The sequence below is a fragment of the Nerophis lumbriciformis genome, linkage group LG06, assembly GCF_033978685.3.
Source record: "Nerophis lumbriciformis linkage group LG06, RoL_Nlum_v2.1, whole genome shotgun sequence".
NCBI classification, from domain to species: domain Eukaryota; kingdom Metazoa; phylum Chordata; class Actinopteri; order Syngnathiformes; family Syngnathidae; genus Nerophis; species Nerophis lumbriciformis.
Window position 1 is genome coordinate 44898455 of NC_084553.2, and position 17496 is coordinate 44915950.

General features: G+C 36.3%; 2 protein-coding genes across 2 annotated transcripts; one reads left to right on the top strand and one right to left on the bottom strand.

Annotated features, from left to right (window-relative positions):
* Nucleotides 1-1832: 1832 nt before the first annotated feature.
* On the bottom strand, nt 1833-10553 carry LOC133608844 (retinol dehydrogenase 11). Its single transcript, XM_061964426.2, has 7 exons — nt 10338-10553; nt 8014-8154; nt 7751-7942; nt 6256-6417; nt 4528-4644; nt 4248-4446; nt 1833-4117 (listed from the first exon to the last, which is right to left on the bottom strand). The coding sequence occupies exons 1-7, from the start codon at nt 10411-10413 to the stop codon at nt 4015-4017; spliced, it is 990 nt and encodes a 329-aa protein (XP_061820410.1). The 5' UTR covers nt 10414-10553; the 3' UTR covers nt 1833-4014.
* A 1194-nt stretch (nt 10554-11747) lies between these two features.
* Nucleotides 11748-15252, top strand: tmed3 (transmembrane p24 trafficking protein 3). The gene is made up of 3 exons (XM_061964427.2): nt 11748-11989; nt 12254-12499; nt 14442-15252. The coding sequence occupies exons 1-3, from the start codon at nt 11843-11845 to the stop codon at nt 14673-14675; spliced, it is 627 nt and encodes a 208-aa protein (XP_061820411.1). The 5' UTR covers nt 11748-11842; the 3' UTR covers nt 14676-15252.
* Nucleotides 15253-17496: the final 2244 nt, after the last annotated feature.

The window sequence follows — 17496 nt, forward strand, 5'->3', positions numbered from 1 at the left end:
ATCACAGGGCCAACACAGATAGACAGACAACATTCACACTCACATTCACACACTAGGGCCAATTTAGTGTTGCCAATCAACCTATCCCCAGGTGCATGTCTTTGGAGGTGGGAGGAGGCTGTAGCACCCGGAGGGAACCCACGCAGTCACGGGGAGAACATGCAAACTCCACACAGAAAGACCTCATGCCCGAGGATTGATTCCAGGACCTTCTTATTGTGAGGCACACACACTACCCCCTGTTCCGCCATATATATATATATATATATACCCTTTCCAAAACATTTGAATATCATGGAAAAGTGTATTTATTTCCATAATTCCATTTGAAACATTAAACTTCCATAAATTATAGATTCAGGACCCACAAATTAAACAATTTCAAGTATTTACTTATTTATTTGTACATAATTTGAGCTCACAAAACCCACGAAAAAACAGGTTTTAAAAAAATTAGAATACTATGAATAAATCAGCCCAAATTGTACAGGGCATGAATGTTTTTAACTGAGTGTCACACACGACTCATCTACTAAATTCAAAGCACCTGCACAGGTTGTTATTAATTTGCTTCACTTTGGTTCAATTGTCTCAGTTAGGATCAATATGGGGAAGACTGCAGACTTGAAAACTGGCCAGAAGACCATCATTGATGCCCTCCATAAGATGGGTAAGCCACAAAAGTTCATAGCTAAGGAGGCTGGCTGTTCACAGAGTGCTGTGTCCAAGCATATCAACGGAAAGTCTAGGGCAGTGGTTTTTAACCTGGGTTCGATCGAACCCTAGGGGTTCTGTGAGTCGGCCTCAGGGGTTCGGCGGAGCCTCCGCCACGGAGGTATAGACACATCTGAATTATCGTGTAAATAAAAACTTCTCCCTATCGGCGTATTATGGACACCCCCAAACAATGTTCCCTCTTATTTTCCATCTGATTTGCAGGTTTTTTGATTGATCGATTGAAACTTTTACTAGTAGATTGCAAAGGAAGAGAATACATTATATGAAACAGTACAGTTTACACAGTACAGTACATATTCCGTACAATTGACCACTAAATGGTAACACCCCAATAAGTTTTACAACTTGTTTAAGTCGGGGTCCACGTTAATTAATTCATGGTAATGTGTGTAAGGTGTGTAATTTGTTGTGAGTTCATCCACTGTGTTGGTTTTGTTCTTTGAACAAGGTGATGTTCATGCACGGTTAATTTTGTGCACCAGTAAAGAAACATATGACTTTTTCTTGAATTTGGAAAAAAACCTACATTTTATTTTTCACTAAAGAAGGGTTCGGTGAATGCGCATATGAAACTGGTGGGGTTCGGTACCTCCAACAAGATTAAGAACCACTGGTCTAGTGGAAGGGCAAAAATGTGGCAGGAGAAGATGCAACAGCAGAAGAGCTGACTGTGTTCTTCTGCGGATTATCAAATAATTTGGCATAGAAGTCAATGTAAATGTAGAAATGTTAAAATAAGTCATACATTACTATTTTTTAAATCAATGCTTAAACCTCTTGATCAACTTCAGGTCTAATTGTTTTAACATTTTAGGCCTTTTTTGTCAAAAAACTTTTTCTTTATACCAGAAGCACAACATATGCAGTATTTTCTTCTCCCACAAATGTAATGTAATATTGGATGTGAAGTAATTGAGCCTAAAATAGGTCAATAATACATAACAACATTGATTTTGATTCATTATTTTTGAGAAATGTGTTTGAAAAAAAAAATTGCACTAAAATTCTTGGAGATCAAAAAGGCTTCACTCATAAAAGGATTTAACATAAGTCATACTTTTTTCTTTTTTACTTTTAACACTAAAATTTCGAGATTTTAACACTAAAATTTCGAGAACAGCATCTGTGCTATATCATAAAAACCTTTGACACTCCATTTCAACAGTTGAGTGTTTTTCTTACCATTTCTTTATTGTTTTGTCATTTAATAAAGGCAGTTTATTTAAAGTTGTTATATTGCAAAGTAAATAGCACTTTGTATTTCTATCTTCCTAACTGGTGTAAAACAGCCTAATTTTCAATTATATAATTTATTTAAATTGCAACTGACCTATCCTTGAGTATACAGTTGTATTATAAGAAGTTGTCTTTATTAAAGCTGTCAGATACAACACACAAATCACAGTTATACAATACAACCACTCTTATGGTAAATATCTTCCAAATAAATACATGTGATCTGGCCTTCATTTTCTAATATTTCTGTTGATGCATAATGTTGACCTTTTTATATTAACAGGCAGAGTATGGCATGCATTTTGTAATACAAGAGTGCAGCAGCTGAGAAAACTCCCTTCTAATAAAAAAACAATATCACAGCAATAAATACATTGATATGTAGACTAGGCAAACCATATCAGGCGAGCAGTGCAGTTTGCTTCAAAACTCAATTACTACTATGAAGAAGTTTTAGAGCCACACAGAGAACTATGACAAAAAATCATTCTATTACGAGAATAAAATAATTTAATGGGATATAAAGTCGTAAAATAATTACAGCTTTATTAAAGTTTTTTTTCTCCCTGTAAAATATAAATGACCTTTTATATGATATTGTAAAAATATTTGGCGTGCAGTAAAATCAAGACTTTTTATGTGATTTATTTTTGTAATATTACCATTACACTCAGGCTGTCTTCAAATAGTCAAAGTCAATTTCATTTGGACGAGTCTCGCTATGGGAGGGATGTGAGTTAATACCTGCCGGGATCTCCGCTTATAGCAGGTGACAATTATAGGCACAATTACCCCCCAAAAAGTTCCCCTTTCAATATTAAAACAATTTTCTTGTGTGCAAACAAATTGTTTTTTAGGGAGTACAAGACAACTTAGTTTCAGCTGTCACTTTAGCCTTCAGCGCGGTCGCTGCTTCCTGGTGTGACGTCATGTCTATAATCAGCTGGCGTGTTTTGGACTCCCACATCTTATGATGTAAAATGTTTTTGTCTGCACACAAGAATATTATACTAATAGTGTTTTTGCATGGTGTATAGGTTTTGAGGCTGATTGGGACACTACGCTGTCACATACGGGTCTTGCTGTGCTGCTTCGTGCCTCTGGCTGGCCGAACCTCACCATATACCCTTTAAACACAACAGAAACTGGACACGGCGCGTGCGTCGAGATGCACTGCATAACCCCGAACGTGTAGCTCTCCCCTTGCAAAAAGGTAATGATCCTTCCACAGGTCCACATACGGAAACTTTGTTACGCCTTCCATGTACTCTATTTAGTCAAGTTTGATGTCCTTTTGGCGCAGTGCCCCAGAGCAGGCTTCCCAAACTGTGGTCTAGCCTTTTTTTTAGGTGCAAAAAGTCGCAAATTAGATTGGTTTGTTCACTTTAATGTGAGATTGTATTCCTTAAATAAGTACCTTTAATTAACTTTGGAATATTTAAGTATGTAAGTGTTAAAAGGACAGCCATGAGACGTTACTGACCCCTTGTGACCAGTCAATATATGCTACAACACATCACTATCTGATTATTTCTCTTAAATTAAAACTGACCGTCGACAATGGGGCAAAATCTGACGAATCAGATTTGACTATAAAAATCATTACTTGAAGACAGCCTAATATACATTAATTATTGTAATATAAATGTAATGTTTTGACATCCCCCTGGGTTGTGAGTTTTTCCTTGTCCTTATGTGGGCTCTGAACCAAGGATGTCGTTGTGGCTTGTGCAGCCCTTTGAGACACTTGTGATTTAGGACTATATAAATAAACATTGATTGATTGATTGATGTTTAAGGTGTATTTTTCCTCTGTATCTTTTTACGCAGTATTACAGCTATTTTTACACCAACTTTATTTTTGTACGGTGCATTTTTTTCTTTTCCGTGTGGCCCTAATGCTTTCATAAAGAAAGCCATCGCAGAGTGCAAATTGGTCAGTTTAGGGTGAAAAAAAAAAAAAAAGGCCACATAATTTAGCACCATATCTTCCAAGTTAGTGCCTGGTAGTTGCTGCAGTATGAATGCAGGCTGCTGATTTCAGACCAGGCTAACCATGGAGGCGCTGAGCACCCACAGTCGTTTGGCTACGGTATCATCCAATGCTGCTGGAGCAGGAGTCTTTACAGCACAGTCGCTGTTGGTAGTGAATACAAGAAGTCTGATTAAGATGATTAATACAATACAGCAGTTATATTTGCTTCAAAACCAATAGGAATCTTGCTCGCATTGAGTAACAGTTAGTTAGACTAAGGAAGACTACTTGCCTGTAGTAAAGTCCGGTGGCATTGGCCAGACTCTCGTCCACAGCACAGTAGATGCTGGTCTGAGCTCCTTCCCAGGGACTTTTGATCATCACCAGAAAGGGCATGGCCAGAATCTTCTTCCACAGGGGCATAGGAGGGAACATGTAGCGGCCTAACTCTGTGCGGACGACGCCAGGGTGGAGGCTGTAAGTCATCACCCCTGTGCCTGATGGGAGGGGATCCATCAAGTTTGGGCCAAAATGTCACAGACAAGGAAGCATGGAGCGTTTGTGGCGTTTTAGAGCACCTTGCAGTCTGGAGGCCAGCTCTCTGCAGAAGAGCACATTGGCCAGCTTGCTTTGGCGGTAGCTCACGTCACATTGGTAGTCTTGGTCCAGGTTGATGTCTTCGAAATGGATGTGACCTGAGGGAAATAGAGCAGCAAAACTCACAGTATCAAAAAACATTTCAAACAAAATATATTTTCTCATTGGGAAATATTGTAGAAATGAAAGTTGGATATACAAAACCCAAAACCAGTGAAGTTGGCACGTTGTGTAGATGGTAAATAAAAACAGAATAAAACAAATCCTTTTCAACCTATATTCAATTGAATAGACTGCAAAGACAAGATACTTAACGTTCGGACTTATAAACTTTTATTTTTTGCAAATATTAGCTCATTTGGAATTTGATACCTGCAACATGTTTCAAAAAAGCTGGCACAAGTGGCAAAAAAACTGAGAAAGTTGAGCAATGCTCATCAAACACTTATTTGTAACATCCCACAGGTGAACAAGCTAATTGGGAACAGGTGGGTGCCATGATTGGGTATAAAAGCAGCTTTACAAACCAGGATGGGGCGAGTGTCGTCACTTTGTGAACAAATGCGTGAGCAAATTGTTGAACAGTTTAATAACAACATTTCTCAACGAGCTAATGCAAGGAATTTAGGTATTTCACCATCTACAGTCTGTGATATCATCAAAAGGTTCAGAGAATCTGGAGAAATCATTGCATGTAAGCGGCAAGGCCGAAAACCAACATTTAATGCATGTGACCTTCGATCCCTCAGGCGGTACTGCATCAAAAGCCGACATCATTGTGTAAAGGATATCACCACATGGGCTCAGGAACACTTCAGAAAACTACTGTCAGTAACTACAGTTTGTGGCTAAATCTGGAAGTGCAAGTTAAAACTCTATGCAAAGCGAAAGCTATTTATCAACAACACCCAGAAACGCCGCCGGCTTTGCTGGGCCTGAGCTCATCTAAGTTGGACTGATGCAAACTGTAAAACTGTTCTGTGGTCTGATGAGTCCACGTTGTCTAAATAGCTGTCAATACTACAGATGGGGGAAATAATCGATTTTTAGAGGCATCGCAATTCGGACATAAACAATTATAGAATCGATTAGTAAACGTCAACAATCGATAAGTAAACGTCAATAATCGATAATCGATGTATTTGTTGTAAATAAAGTAATGCAGACAGTTCTAACATTTGGCTGACTGCAGAGAGCCACCTCACCGAGAGATTCGACCAGCTCCTTTACTTTCGAGCACTTATGGTCAAGTTTTGCACACATTTTCCTGAATTTATTAAACGTGGGAGTTAACTTAACTGTGTCTTATTCCAAATGATTTTTTTTTTTTAAGTTGTAAGTGCTAAACGCTTATTTTTTTAAACAAAAAGAAATGTAAAACTGCATCCATATACATAAATTAAAGATGCATCAATAATCCTGAATCGTAATCGTAACCGAATCAAAAGGTGGCCAAAGATTCCCACCTCTAGTCAATACCAAGATAGGTATGGTGACAAGTTAGTGGTGGTGTTATGACCCGGAGTTGCACAAGTGCTGTCAGCCCTGGAGAGCTGCAGTGCACCGATAAATTCCATTACATATTCCGAAAATAGTTTGCTGCGTGTTGATTTGTTTCAAAAGGACAGTAGATCTCTGTCTGTGGGATAGCACTTCAGGCGAGGAAGAAACCTTGGACAGAAGCCAGAACCACGACGACGCCCTTTTACCTCTTTCGTGCGCACTGCTGGAGACAATGACGACTCGACTCGGAGCAGACTTTTTCAGCATTTCAGCAAGAAGGTTGGTGAGGAGGAAATGTCCCAGGTGGTTGATGCCGAATTGCATCTCATAGCCATCGTCGGTCTTCCACTTGGGACACATCATAATACCTGGAAAAGATCAACACTTCTTTCGTTGTGAAATCCTAACGACGTTACTGTAATGTTCCCACTCCAGTCCTGTAGGTTGTGATAACCAAAACTGAACAATGATTCAATACGATTCCGATTCCTGCAATGACGATTCGACTCAAACCGATACAATGTGTTATTTGTTAATCATTACACTTTTTAAAAACTGGTTACAGGTTAGAAAAGCACCTTCTGGCTCCATGGAGATGGCCTAAAAACATTCAAAAACAATTATTCTTACAGAATTTTTTTTTTTTTAAATAATATTTTAAAATTATGACTATTTAGTATCGGGATGAATAGAAATTGTGATTCGTATGTGAATCGATTTTTTTGTGCACCTCTAACATATACCCTCTTGCTTGGTAGAAGTCAGGATGGCCAGACAAATGAGGAATTCAGTACGCTTTGTACGGCGGTACCTGAATTAAAGAGGGGCCCAACTTAAGAGTGTTTTGAGATAAGAGCAGTCTCTTGGCTAATTGTTGAGCAAAAATTTGGGTAACAAGCCTTCACGCCACTAGACAACATAGCGAATGTCACAGTGAACCCCGTAAGATCCTACCAAAACATCTGGTCTTACTCACCAGCATAATCTTATAGCTAGAGATCGACGTAACTTATTTTCCAACCATTAAAACGAAGAAAGTGAGTGAGAAGGACAGTGAATATTCATTAAATGAAAGAAAAAAAATCATCCAAAACATGACAGCGTAGCATTGCTAGTCTGCACCATACTGGGAAAACAACCGAGTCTAATGCCAGCCGAGAATGTTAAAATAATATCTAAATGGCAGACATTTATCCATGAAAATATGAAGAAGCTGCTCATGGTGTGGTTTGACAAAGACGCAACTGGAAGGAGACACTTTAGAAATCTAAGGTAAATACTGTACATTTTTATTTTACAGTATTTTTAACCTAAAAGCTTGTTTTCTTTAAAAAATATATATGTTACAGTTAAAAATACAATTCTGTTTGTATTTTTTCTGATTTAATAGATTTAAATTAATTTGCAATTCAAGGTATTTTAGGTACGAGCTGTGTCACAGAACCAACTAAACTCATATCCCAAGGTACCACTGCACTTCTAATAATCTTACTTTTGAACCTACATACTTTACATTTTGTTTGCTATATTGGATTAATCAATATTTTCTATGTATTTTATTCAATTTATTATCTATTCCTACTAACCTATAATCAAGTTTATTTATATCCTATTCTATTTGAATAGTTATGTACATATTATTGTTCTTGTGGTTTAGACAAATGGATCTTGCAAGCGTGTAAAAAGGGTGCAAGAAAACACCTGCATTGTTGATGAGGACATCCAAACGTTCCTCGGTCAGCTGGATGTCTTTGGCCAAGTCTCGGACCGACTTTAGGGAGGCGAGGTCTAGCTTCTTCACCACCACGTTGCTATTTCCGCTTGTGTGACGGATGTAATCAGCTGCCAGGTAGGCTTTGGTCATGTCTCTGCAGGCCAAGATCACTCTGGCCCCTTTGGACAAAAAATTGAAAAAAAACCGTAAGTACTGTGATGTAAAATCAAGATAAAAGAAGTAATCTGACCTCGTTTTGCCAAATCCAAGGCCGTCTCCTTCCCAATGCCGGTGTTGGCTCCTGTGATGAGGACAGTTTTTCCATCCAGCCGGGCCTTGCTCCGACACACTCCCCCAGCCAGCCACCTGCGCAAGGCCAGCAGGCTCCCTCCTGCAAGAGGAAAACATGTTCGCAGTGTTCGACACTATACACGATCCACAATGACGGATCGTCAGTGCCCTGCATTTTACATCTTTTCTTATGCTTTTGTCTAGTCGCTAGAGGTAGAAAGTATTACAAATTACAGTCTCATTAGTCCCCTGAGGTAGTTAGATTTAAAAATCAACCAGTTTTCAAAACACAATATACCTCTAGAGTTGTACAAAACGTAATTTTTAAATGGCGTCATATAGCAAGCATCGCGCATGTTTTTCTTTGGCTTTTTGCGACCTTTATTTTTACATATTTTTGACACATTACGCCAATGTATGTCTTAATATTAATTAGCAGGCATTGTGCATGTTTAGCTTTTTTGCCACCTTTATTTTTACACATTTTTGACGCGTTGAGATTTTGTATTTTTTTATTTTACTTAGATTTTTTTTTCGGACAAACAAAACCTAAAAACAATATTTTTTAATTACACAAGTGCATATTTACATACTCACCTGTACATCTACACATAGCTACACTTACAACATCATTATGCATGTTTTGCTATTTCTTTGGCTTTTTTGACACCGTTATTCCTACACATTTTGACGCATCACGCCACGTTATGTCTCAATATTAATTAACAAGCATTGTGCATGTTTTGCTTCTTTTTTGGCTTTTTCTGCCACCCTAATTTTTACAATCTTTTGACACAGTACGGCATTTTTTAACTTTATTTTTTAGGACAAACAAAACATAAAAAAAATCTATAAAGTATTTATCACACATTCGCATATGTGCATATTTACATACTCAACTGTATACCAACACATAGATACACCTACATCATTGTGCATGTTTTTCTTATTCTTTGGCTTTTTTGACACCCTTGTTTTTTACACATTTTTTAAAATATTAATTAGCAAGCATTGCGCATGTTTTACTTTGTCTTTGGCTTTTTGTCACCCCAAATTTTACAACATTTTGACACAATACGGCATTTTTTAAACTTTATTTTTCAGATTTTATAGGACAGACAAAATATTTAATTTTTTTTTTAAATAACCTATTCACATACGTGCATATTTACAGACATACCTGTACATCTCCACATAGACCTACAACATCATTGTTCATGTTTTGCTTTTTCTTTGGCTTTTTTGCCACCTTAATTTTTACAATTTTTTTTGACGCATTCCACCATTTATGTCTTAATAACAGTGGTTAGTTTATTTTTTAAATGTTTATGATTATAAATAATGCATGTACACGAGAGTACATAAAAGGTTTTGTGATGGTACTGTTTCATACAATGCAGATTATCATTTACTTTGTTTCCAATGGGGGGAGCAAACATTGCTTAAAACTGGTGTTGTCAGATTATTTTTTTAATCGGATTATTCACACAATTGAATTTAATCACAATTAATCACATTAAATTGCGTGCCTGCATTAGTCAAAGGAAATTTAAAAGACTATTCTTAAAGTACTGTCTGAGGGTTGGTTTTTTTGTGAAATTTGTGAGTGAGCAGACCATCTTTGCACTGATGTACCGGTATGCATTGATCTGATCACTGATGGATCAACCATCTGCAGTTAAGGTAAAGGAACAAAATAAATTACATGATTAATGTAAAGATTAATCGCATGAGTGAAACAGTTGACAGCCATATTAAAAACACAAACAGAAGGTCGATGGATGGATTATGTTTGAATTTAAGAGATCCATCCCGCTGTATTTATTTCAAAAATATTTAACATTATACATACAAAGGCGACTCTTCAAGGGAAATAAAGCGATGATGCGACATAATGTCACAAAATCACTGGCTGATCTTTTCAACATGAAGTGGACGGTTTTTAAGGGCAGTTATATTTACATGTATGGCTTAAGATTTTGCATTGCGGTGCTTTAGGAACAAGGACAAATCTGTTGAAAGCACATCATAAAGAAAGGACATCCGTCTAATATCTTGGCCACAGCCACTAGGGGCCATTCATATTGTATGCGAGGATTGCTATGATGTGCTATGATGTATCAAACTAACTAATGGTTAGAATTCACAGGGATTTCTCAAGAAAAGTTGTATTTTCATGAATAATTCGGTTCTATTTTTTGGGTTTGTTCCCCTCAAAATGTGTTCAACGTGAAACGTATGAATAATAAACATAACAGTATGTTACAAAAAAATCAATTTTACCTGCAACAAACGCAACGGTGAAACCGACGGCGTGTGCCTCCACGAAGTCCTTTACGGTTTGGGCGTACTGCTCCATTTCTGTTTTTTTTTTTTTTGTATAATCGTTCACCGATAAAACAAACACACAACACAATGAAAGTTAAGGGAGCAGAACGGTCATCCACTGGCTGGAGGACACAAGTTGCCAGTGACAAGACACTTCTATAAACAATAATACGTAACGGAAAGGGGGCGTGATTTTTGACATTCTTTTCGTAGTAAAATTACAAACCGGAAGATGACCATTATGATTTCGACCTTTACCAGCAACTCACGTTGACTTGCGTTTACTGGCGTAAGACTGCGCTAATAATGTATTTTAAATTATGATTTAAGTGCTTTTGCGTGGATTCTGATTTATTGAATTCTTAACTTTTTCCACTTTTAACATAGCTGAGATAAGAAACGTACTATGTATTTTTGGAATTTCAAAATAAAGCATACTGTAACTGGCTAACTTGAGTAGTTTTTTGCTGTGGTATTTTGGTGTTTTTATTTTTTTTAATTAAACATATACATACAATTTGACGTAATATATAGACTTCCATTTAAGTCAAATCAGGAGATTAAAGTATACATAAATAAACGAACAGTAAACAGTTAAATAAATGGGGAAAAAAATAACAATAGGGTTTTATAAAGTTGTTTTGTAACGTTATTTCAAAAATACAAAACTTCACATACAAAACTACACACCATCCTTCAGAAAGGCAACTATATATTAGTTTTCAGACAATATTCCAATATATTAATAGAACTACTAAAAGGAAAGAAAGGAAATGGGTTTTTCTAAAATAATAAAAACGTTAATCTAATCATGCTGTGTGACGTAGTTACGGGTACTGTAAATTCAATAGTTTTTCCCCCCATAACTTTATTTCAACAGCAATATGATGCAAAACGTCACATACAAAATAAACGCCATCATTTAAAACAGAAACAATATGAACATGAAGATGAACCTTCTATAATTTTTCAAAATGTTAAATATAAAATATTTCCTTAAATTTTTACAGACAATAATCCAAGATAATAAACAAACTACCTTAAATAATGAAAGAGAGAAAATAAAAACAATGTACTTAAACATGTGTGAGGGGTAACGCTCGAAAGTAAATGTGTCTTTGATTAAAAGTGTTTTTAGAATGTGGGAAGTTTTCATGGCCTTTTTTTTTAATTCTTTGCCTTTGGCTTTTATTTCGCTGCATTCTCTACTTCCGGTTTTCTTTGTCACGTCATTACATCATAATTTTAAGCATTTTTTTTTAATTGATCATATTCGTACGTTTTTCTTTTATGACACAATATTCACCATACAGTTAGATGTTCGACATAAATAACAATGAATAATCACATATTAAAAAAATAAATAACAATAATAACCCGGAAGTCTTCGGTCGCCGCGCCACGTCAGAGCAAACATTCAATGAAGGAGTCGCCACACTTTGTGGCTTAATTTTTGAACAATGCTGCTGTTGTCGCTTTCACTGCTGCTGCTCTGTAATGTTTTGGTGCTTTTTGCCACTGAGCTCACGTTTGAGCTTCCCGACAACGAAAAACAATGTTTCTACGAAGACCTGGAGAAAGACATTAAGTTTGAGTTAGATTATCAGGTAGGTCCTGCACGCACCTCTCACACAAGACACACTTCTATTATACTTATAAGGCTAAACATGTATTTTACATGCGCTTTATTTGATATATCAATACATTTTTTTTTATACATTTTCACTTCATTACACTTTCATACATTTCAATACATGACTACACTTTTGTGTGACTGTTATCTTAACAGCTGTTGTCAGCCTCCTAGCTTGTATGGCTGCCATTGTCATACATTGTAACTTTTTTGTGCTTCAATCTTTCTTCCAACCAAGGTGATTTCAGGAGGGAACTACGACGTGGACTGTTTTGTGACAGATCCCCACGATAACATCCTGTACAGGGAGGACAAGAAGCAGTATGACAGCTTCTCCCACACCACTGCCATGAAGGGAGTCTACAAGGTCTGCTTCAGCAATGAGTTCTCCACTTTCTCACACAAATCCATCTACCTGGATTTTCGCCATGGCGAGGAGGAGCCTCTGATTCCCAGCATGACCAGAGCTACAGCGCTGACACAGGTAATGGAAGTCCTGGCAGGGGAAACATATTTAATAATCTGCTGAGGAAAAGGCAAAATTCATGGTCAACATTTTAACATCTTTAACCCTGACCTACATTTGGGTTATCCCGTTAAATTTGCAATTGTATGTTCGTTCCTTAATTACAATGATATTTTTAATCTACATTTCAAACAAGGGACAGCACGGGGGAATGTGCCTCACAATACGAAGGTCCTGGTTTCAATCCTAGGCTCGGGATTTTCCTGTGTGGAGTTTGCATGTTCTCCCCGTGACTGCGTGGGTTCCCTCCGGGTACTCCGGCTTCCTCCCACCTCCAAAGACATGCACCTGGGGATAGGTTGATTGGCAACACTAAATTGGCCCTAGTGTGTGAATGTGAGTGGGAATGTTGTCTGTCTATCTGTGTTGGCCCTGCGATGAGGTGGCGACTTGTCCAGGGTGTACCCCACCTTCCGCCCGAATGCAGCTGAGATAGGCTCCAGCGACCCCAAAAGGGACAAGCGGTAGAAAATGGATGGATATATATATATTTATATATATACCGTATTTTTCGGAGTATAAGTCGCACCGGCCGAAAATGCATAATAAAGAAGAAAAAAACATAAGTCGCACTGGAGTATAAGTCGCATTTTTTGGGTAAATTTATTTGATAAAACCCAACACCAAGAATAGACATTTGAAAGGCAATTTAAAATAAATAAAGAATAGTGAACAACAGGCTGAATAAGTGTACGTTATTTGACGCATAAATAACCAACTGAGAACGTGCCTGGTATGTTAACGTAACATATTATGGTAAGAGTCATTCAAATAACTATAACAAATAGCAGTGGTTCTCAAATGGGGGTACGCGTACCCCGGGGGGTACTTGAAGATATGCCGAGGGGTACGTGAGATTTTTTTTAAATATTCTAAAAATAGCAACAATTCAAAAGACCTTTATAAATATATTTATTGAATAATACTTCAACAAAATATGAATGTAAGTTCATAAACTGAACATCAAATCAAGTAGGCTATTCCATTCATTACCATAAACCCAGAGTTTCCCCCATGCCGTGATGGTTTGACCCTCACTAAAATGTCTGTCAAAAAGAAATGCAATATTCAGTGGTGACAGCTAGATTTTTTGTGGACATGTTCCATAAATATTGATGTTAAATATTTATTTTTTTTGTGAAGAAATGTGTAGAATTCAGTTCATGAATCCAGATGGATCTCTATTACAATCCCCAAAGAGGGCACTTTTAAGTTGATGATTACTTCTATGTGTAGAAATCTTTACTTATAATTGAATCACTTGTTTATTTTTCAACAAGTTTTTAGTTATTTGTATATCTTTTTTTCCAAATAGTTCAAGAAAGACCACTACAAATGAGCAATATTTTGCACTGTTGTACAATTTAATAAATCAGAAACTGATGACTTAGTGCTGTATTTTACTTCTTTATCTATTTTTTCCAACCAAAAATGCTTTGCTCTGATTAGGTGGTACTTGAATTAAAAAAATGTTTACAGGGGGTACATCACTGAAAAAAGGTTGAGAACCACTGACATATAGAACATGATATACGTTTACCAAACAATCTGTCACTCCTAATCGCTAAATCCCATGAAATCTTATACGTCTAGTCTCTTACGTGAATGAGCTAAATAATATTATTTGATATTTTACGGTAATGTGTTAATAATTTCACACATAAGTTGCTCCTGAGTATAAGTCGCACCCCCGGCCAAACTATGAAAAAAAACTGCGACTTATAGTCAAAAAAATACTATATATATACATTTTTCAGGCTAAGGTACTTTTTAAAAGACTGACTTGTTTGAAGTGGGAATAAAAATGTGTGAAAAGCTGACGTTAGTTGTCAGTAGTCAAATGTATGAGTGATTTAAAAGATTCCTAAAGCTGAACATAACTTTCTGTATATTTGGTCAGCTGGAATCCACGTGTGTCTCCCTCCACGAGATCCTGAAAGTGGTGGCTGAGTCCCAGACGTGGTATCGCCTCAGAGAAGCACACGACCGCACAAGGGCGGACCACCTGATGGAACGCGTGACTTTCTGGTCCATTGGCGAAACCGTTCTGCTGTTTATCATCGGCATCGGCCAAGTGATGATGCTCAAGAGCTTCTTCAGTGATAAGAAAGGCTCCGTGGCCGCAATGACTTAGACCTTTCTTCTTTGGTAAAAATAGAACTGTTATTTCCTCATTGTTTAGTCAATGTGTGTTGTGTTGAAGAGCTATAACACTGGTACTGGTGTTTAAAATGACCAATTATTTATATAATATTATATATTTTATGATCTCTAATTTACAGTAGAGATCATTATTTTACTACACCAAGCGTTGGTACAGTATGGCATTGAGTTGAACTATCCCAATTGCCCTAAAATATTGTCAAACATTCCAATGGCCCAAAATGTTTTAATGTTTATTAAGTTGTTTGTTTGTATTTATGTTTTTACAAGATAGAAGAAAAAGTAAGATCTATCTTATGTTTTCTTTGAAGGTAAATGTTGACCATTTCATTTGTATTCTGTTAGTGCCTTACTTTTTTTTTTTTTTTTTTGCTTCCCTGCTCCACTTCAATAACATCCCTTTTCCTGGTTATAACTTAAAGCGATAATGTACAATAAGTATGTATAATAAATTTTTGTCAAGTATGTTTTCAGTAAAAACAACTGTCTATATCTAGACAAACTACAAAAAGCCTCAAATAAATGCATCTGATTTTCTCCCTGTTAAACACGTTGAAACTTTAATAGATTGCACAGTACAGTACATATTCCGTACAATTGACCACTAAATGGTAACACACTAATACGTTTTTCAACTTGTCCACGTTAATCAATTCATGGTACGTGTAAATACTGTAGTATTTTTAACAGCTCTAAACCCATTCAAATGTATAATATATAGTTTTATTTACATATGGTCATTAAATTTAATTCAAAATGTTTTGTATTTACGTCATACAATTGTAGATCATGACATTCACTGAAGTACCTGAACGCATCTTTCGCCGGCATTCAAACAAGCTCCTCTTTCATTGGTCAAGTGCTGATCGCTTTGGCCAATCAGAAACGTTTTCTTAAATTCGACGCCAGAATGTCCCTCGCTTCATTTTCTTAGCAGTTCATGTTCAATTTTCTTCATTTCAGTAACTCCAGTAATATGTCAGCTTAACAAACACCAAATGTTCATTTCATTTTACGTTTCGTGCTTTTGAGATACGTTTTTATACTGCAAGGAACCAACTGCTGTAATGAATTAACTAGTAATTAGTCTATGAAACAGGATAACGCCTCAGGAGGCCATTACTGATTGGCTGCCTGCGATGGCTAAATCACCCAATTAAAGGCTGACATATATCACGTGATTGTCCATTTAAAACCTAATAGCAGGTGCAGGATTTCATTTGTGTCCGTTTAAGATTTCAAACGTTAAAGTTTGCTCTGCTAGTCATGTGCAAAAAAAGTAGCGGCGGAAGTGATCAGCTCGTTGGTGTGTTGTCATTAAGACCTGCGGAGTGATTATCAAGGTAAGCTAACCATTTAAGGATGTTCGAAAAGTAACGTGTGTGGTAGCTGCTTTAAAAATCTCAGATAAAGGTTTATATTAGTAACAAATCATGGCAGGTGCAAGGCCGTGTTTATCTCCAAGGCGTCCCCTGCTGGCCATTACACAGAATGCAGACTTTCTCGCCAAAAACTAACCGCTGATGAACTTACTCACAATCACCAGCAGGTGTCGCCATTGACACCAAATTCTTTTAGTGTCACTTCATCCGACAGTTTGAGGTACACAAGAGTTGAAAGTATATTAAAAAAAAAAATCTGCCTTTGCAAATTTAAATACTGCTTAATATTAATTGGTGTTTTTATTGAGTTGATTGGATTATGCAGCTGTCTCTAATGTTGGGTCCAGTGTATTAATAAGGTCTACATTTGACGTGTATGGATTTACCACTTCATACATGATCCGACCTTTTCCACTGTAATGTTATGTAAGAAGTTTATAATGTGGCAGCAGTGTAGTTTTAGGGGCAGTATTGTGTCAGGGTCTAATCACCAGCCAGCTGTGCAACATAATACGCAGCATCATGCAAATAATGAGGCCCTGCGATGAGGTGGCGACTTGTCCAGGGTGTACCCCGCCTTCCGCCCGATTGAAGCTGAGATAGGCTCCAGCGACCCCAAAGGGAATAAGCGGTAGAAAATGGATGGATGGATGCAAATAATGAGCATACCGGAATGTTTCTCTCATATCTAGGAAAATGTTCAATACATTCACTGCAATATTGTAAAGTGGAGAGCCAATGTTGAACTGCCACACACAAGCCAATCAGAAGTCAACCAGCAGGTGCTGTCTTTTTCCAAAAACGAACTCAAATTATATATATATATATATATATATATATATATTTATACGTATATATGTGTACATGTATATATGTATGTATGTGTATATAGATATGTATATATACACACATCTATACACGTGTATGTATATATACAAATCTATACACGTGTATATACTGTATGTATTTGTATATACTGTATGTATTTGTGTATGTATATATATATATATATATATATATATATATATATATTTGTGTGTATATATACACATATCTATAGGGGTATATATATGTGTGTGTATATATACATATCTATAGGGGTATATATGTGTGTATATATGTATCTCTATATAACTATTAAAATATATGTATAAAAACATAATTAAAAAAAGATTACATATATATATATATATATATATATATATATATATATATATAAAATTAAATTGTATATATATAAAAAAAATTTAAATTATATTTTTATATATGTATGTGTATATATATATATGCATGGATATATTTACATATATTTATATACATATATTTTTAATAGTTATATACATATACATACACATATATACCCCTATAGATATGTATATATACACACACACAAATATATATATACATATA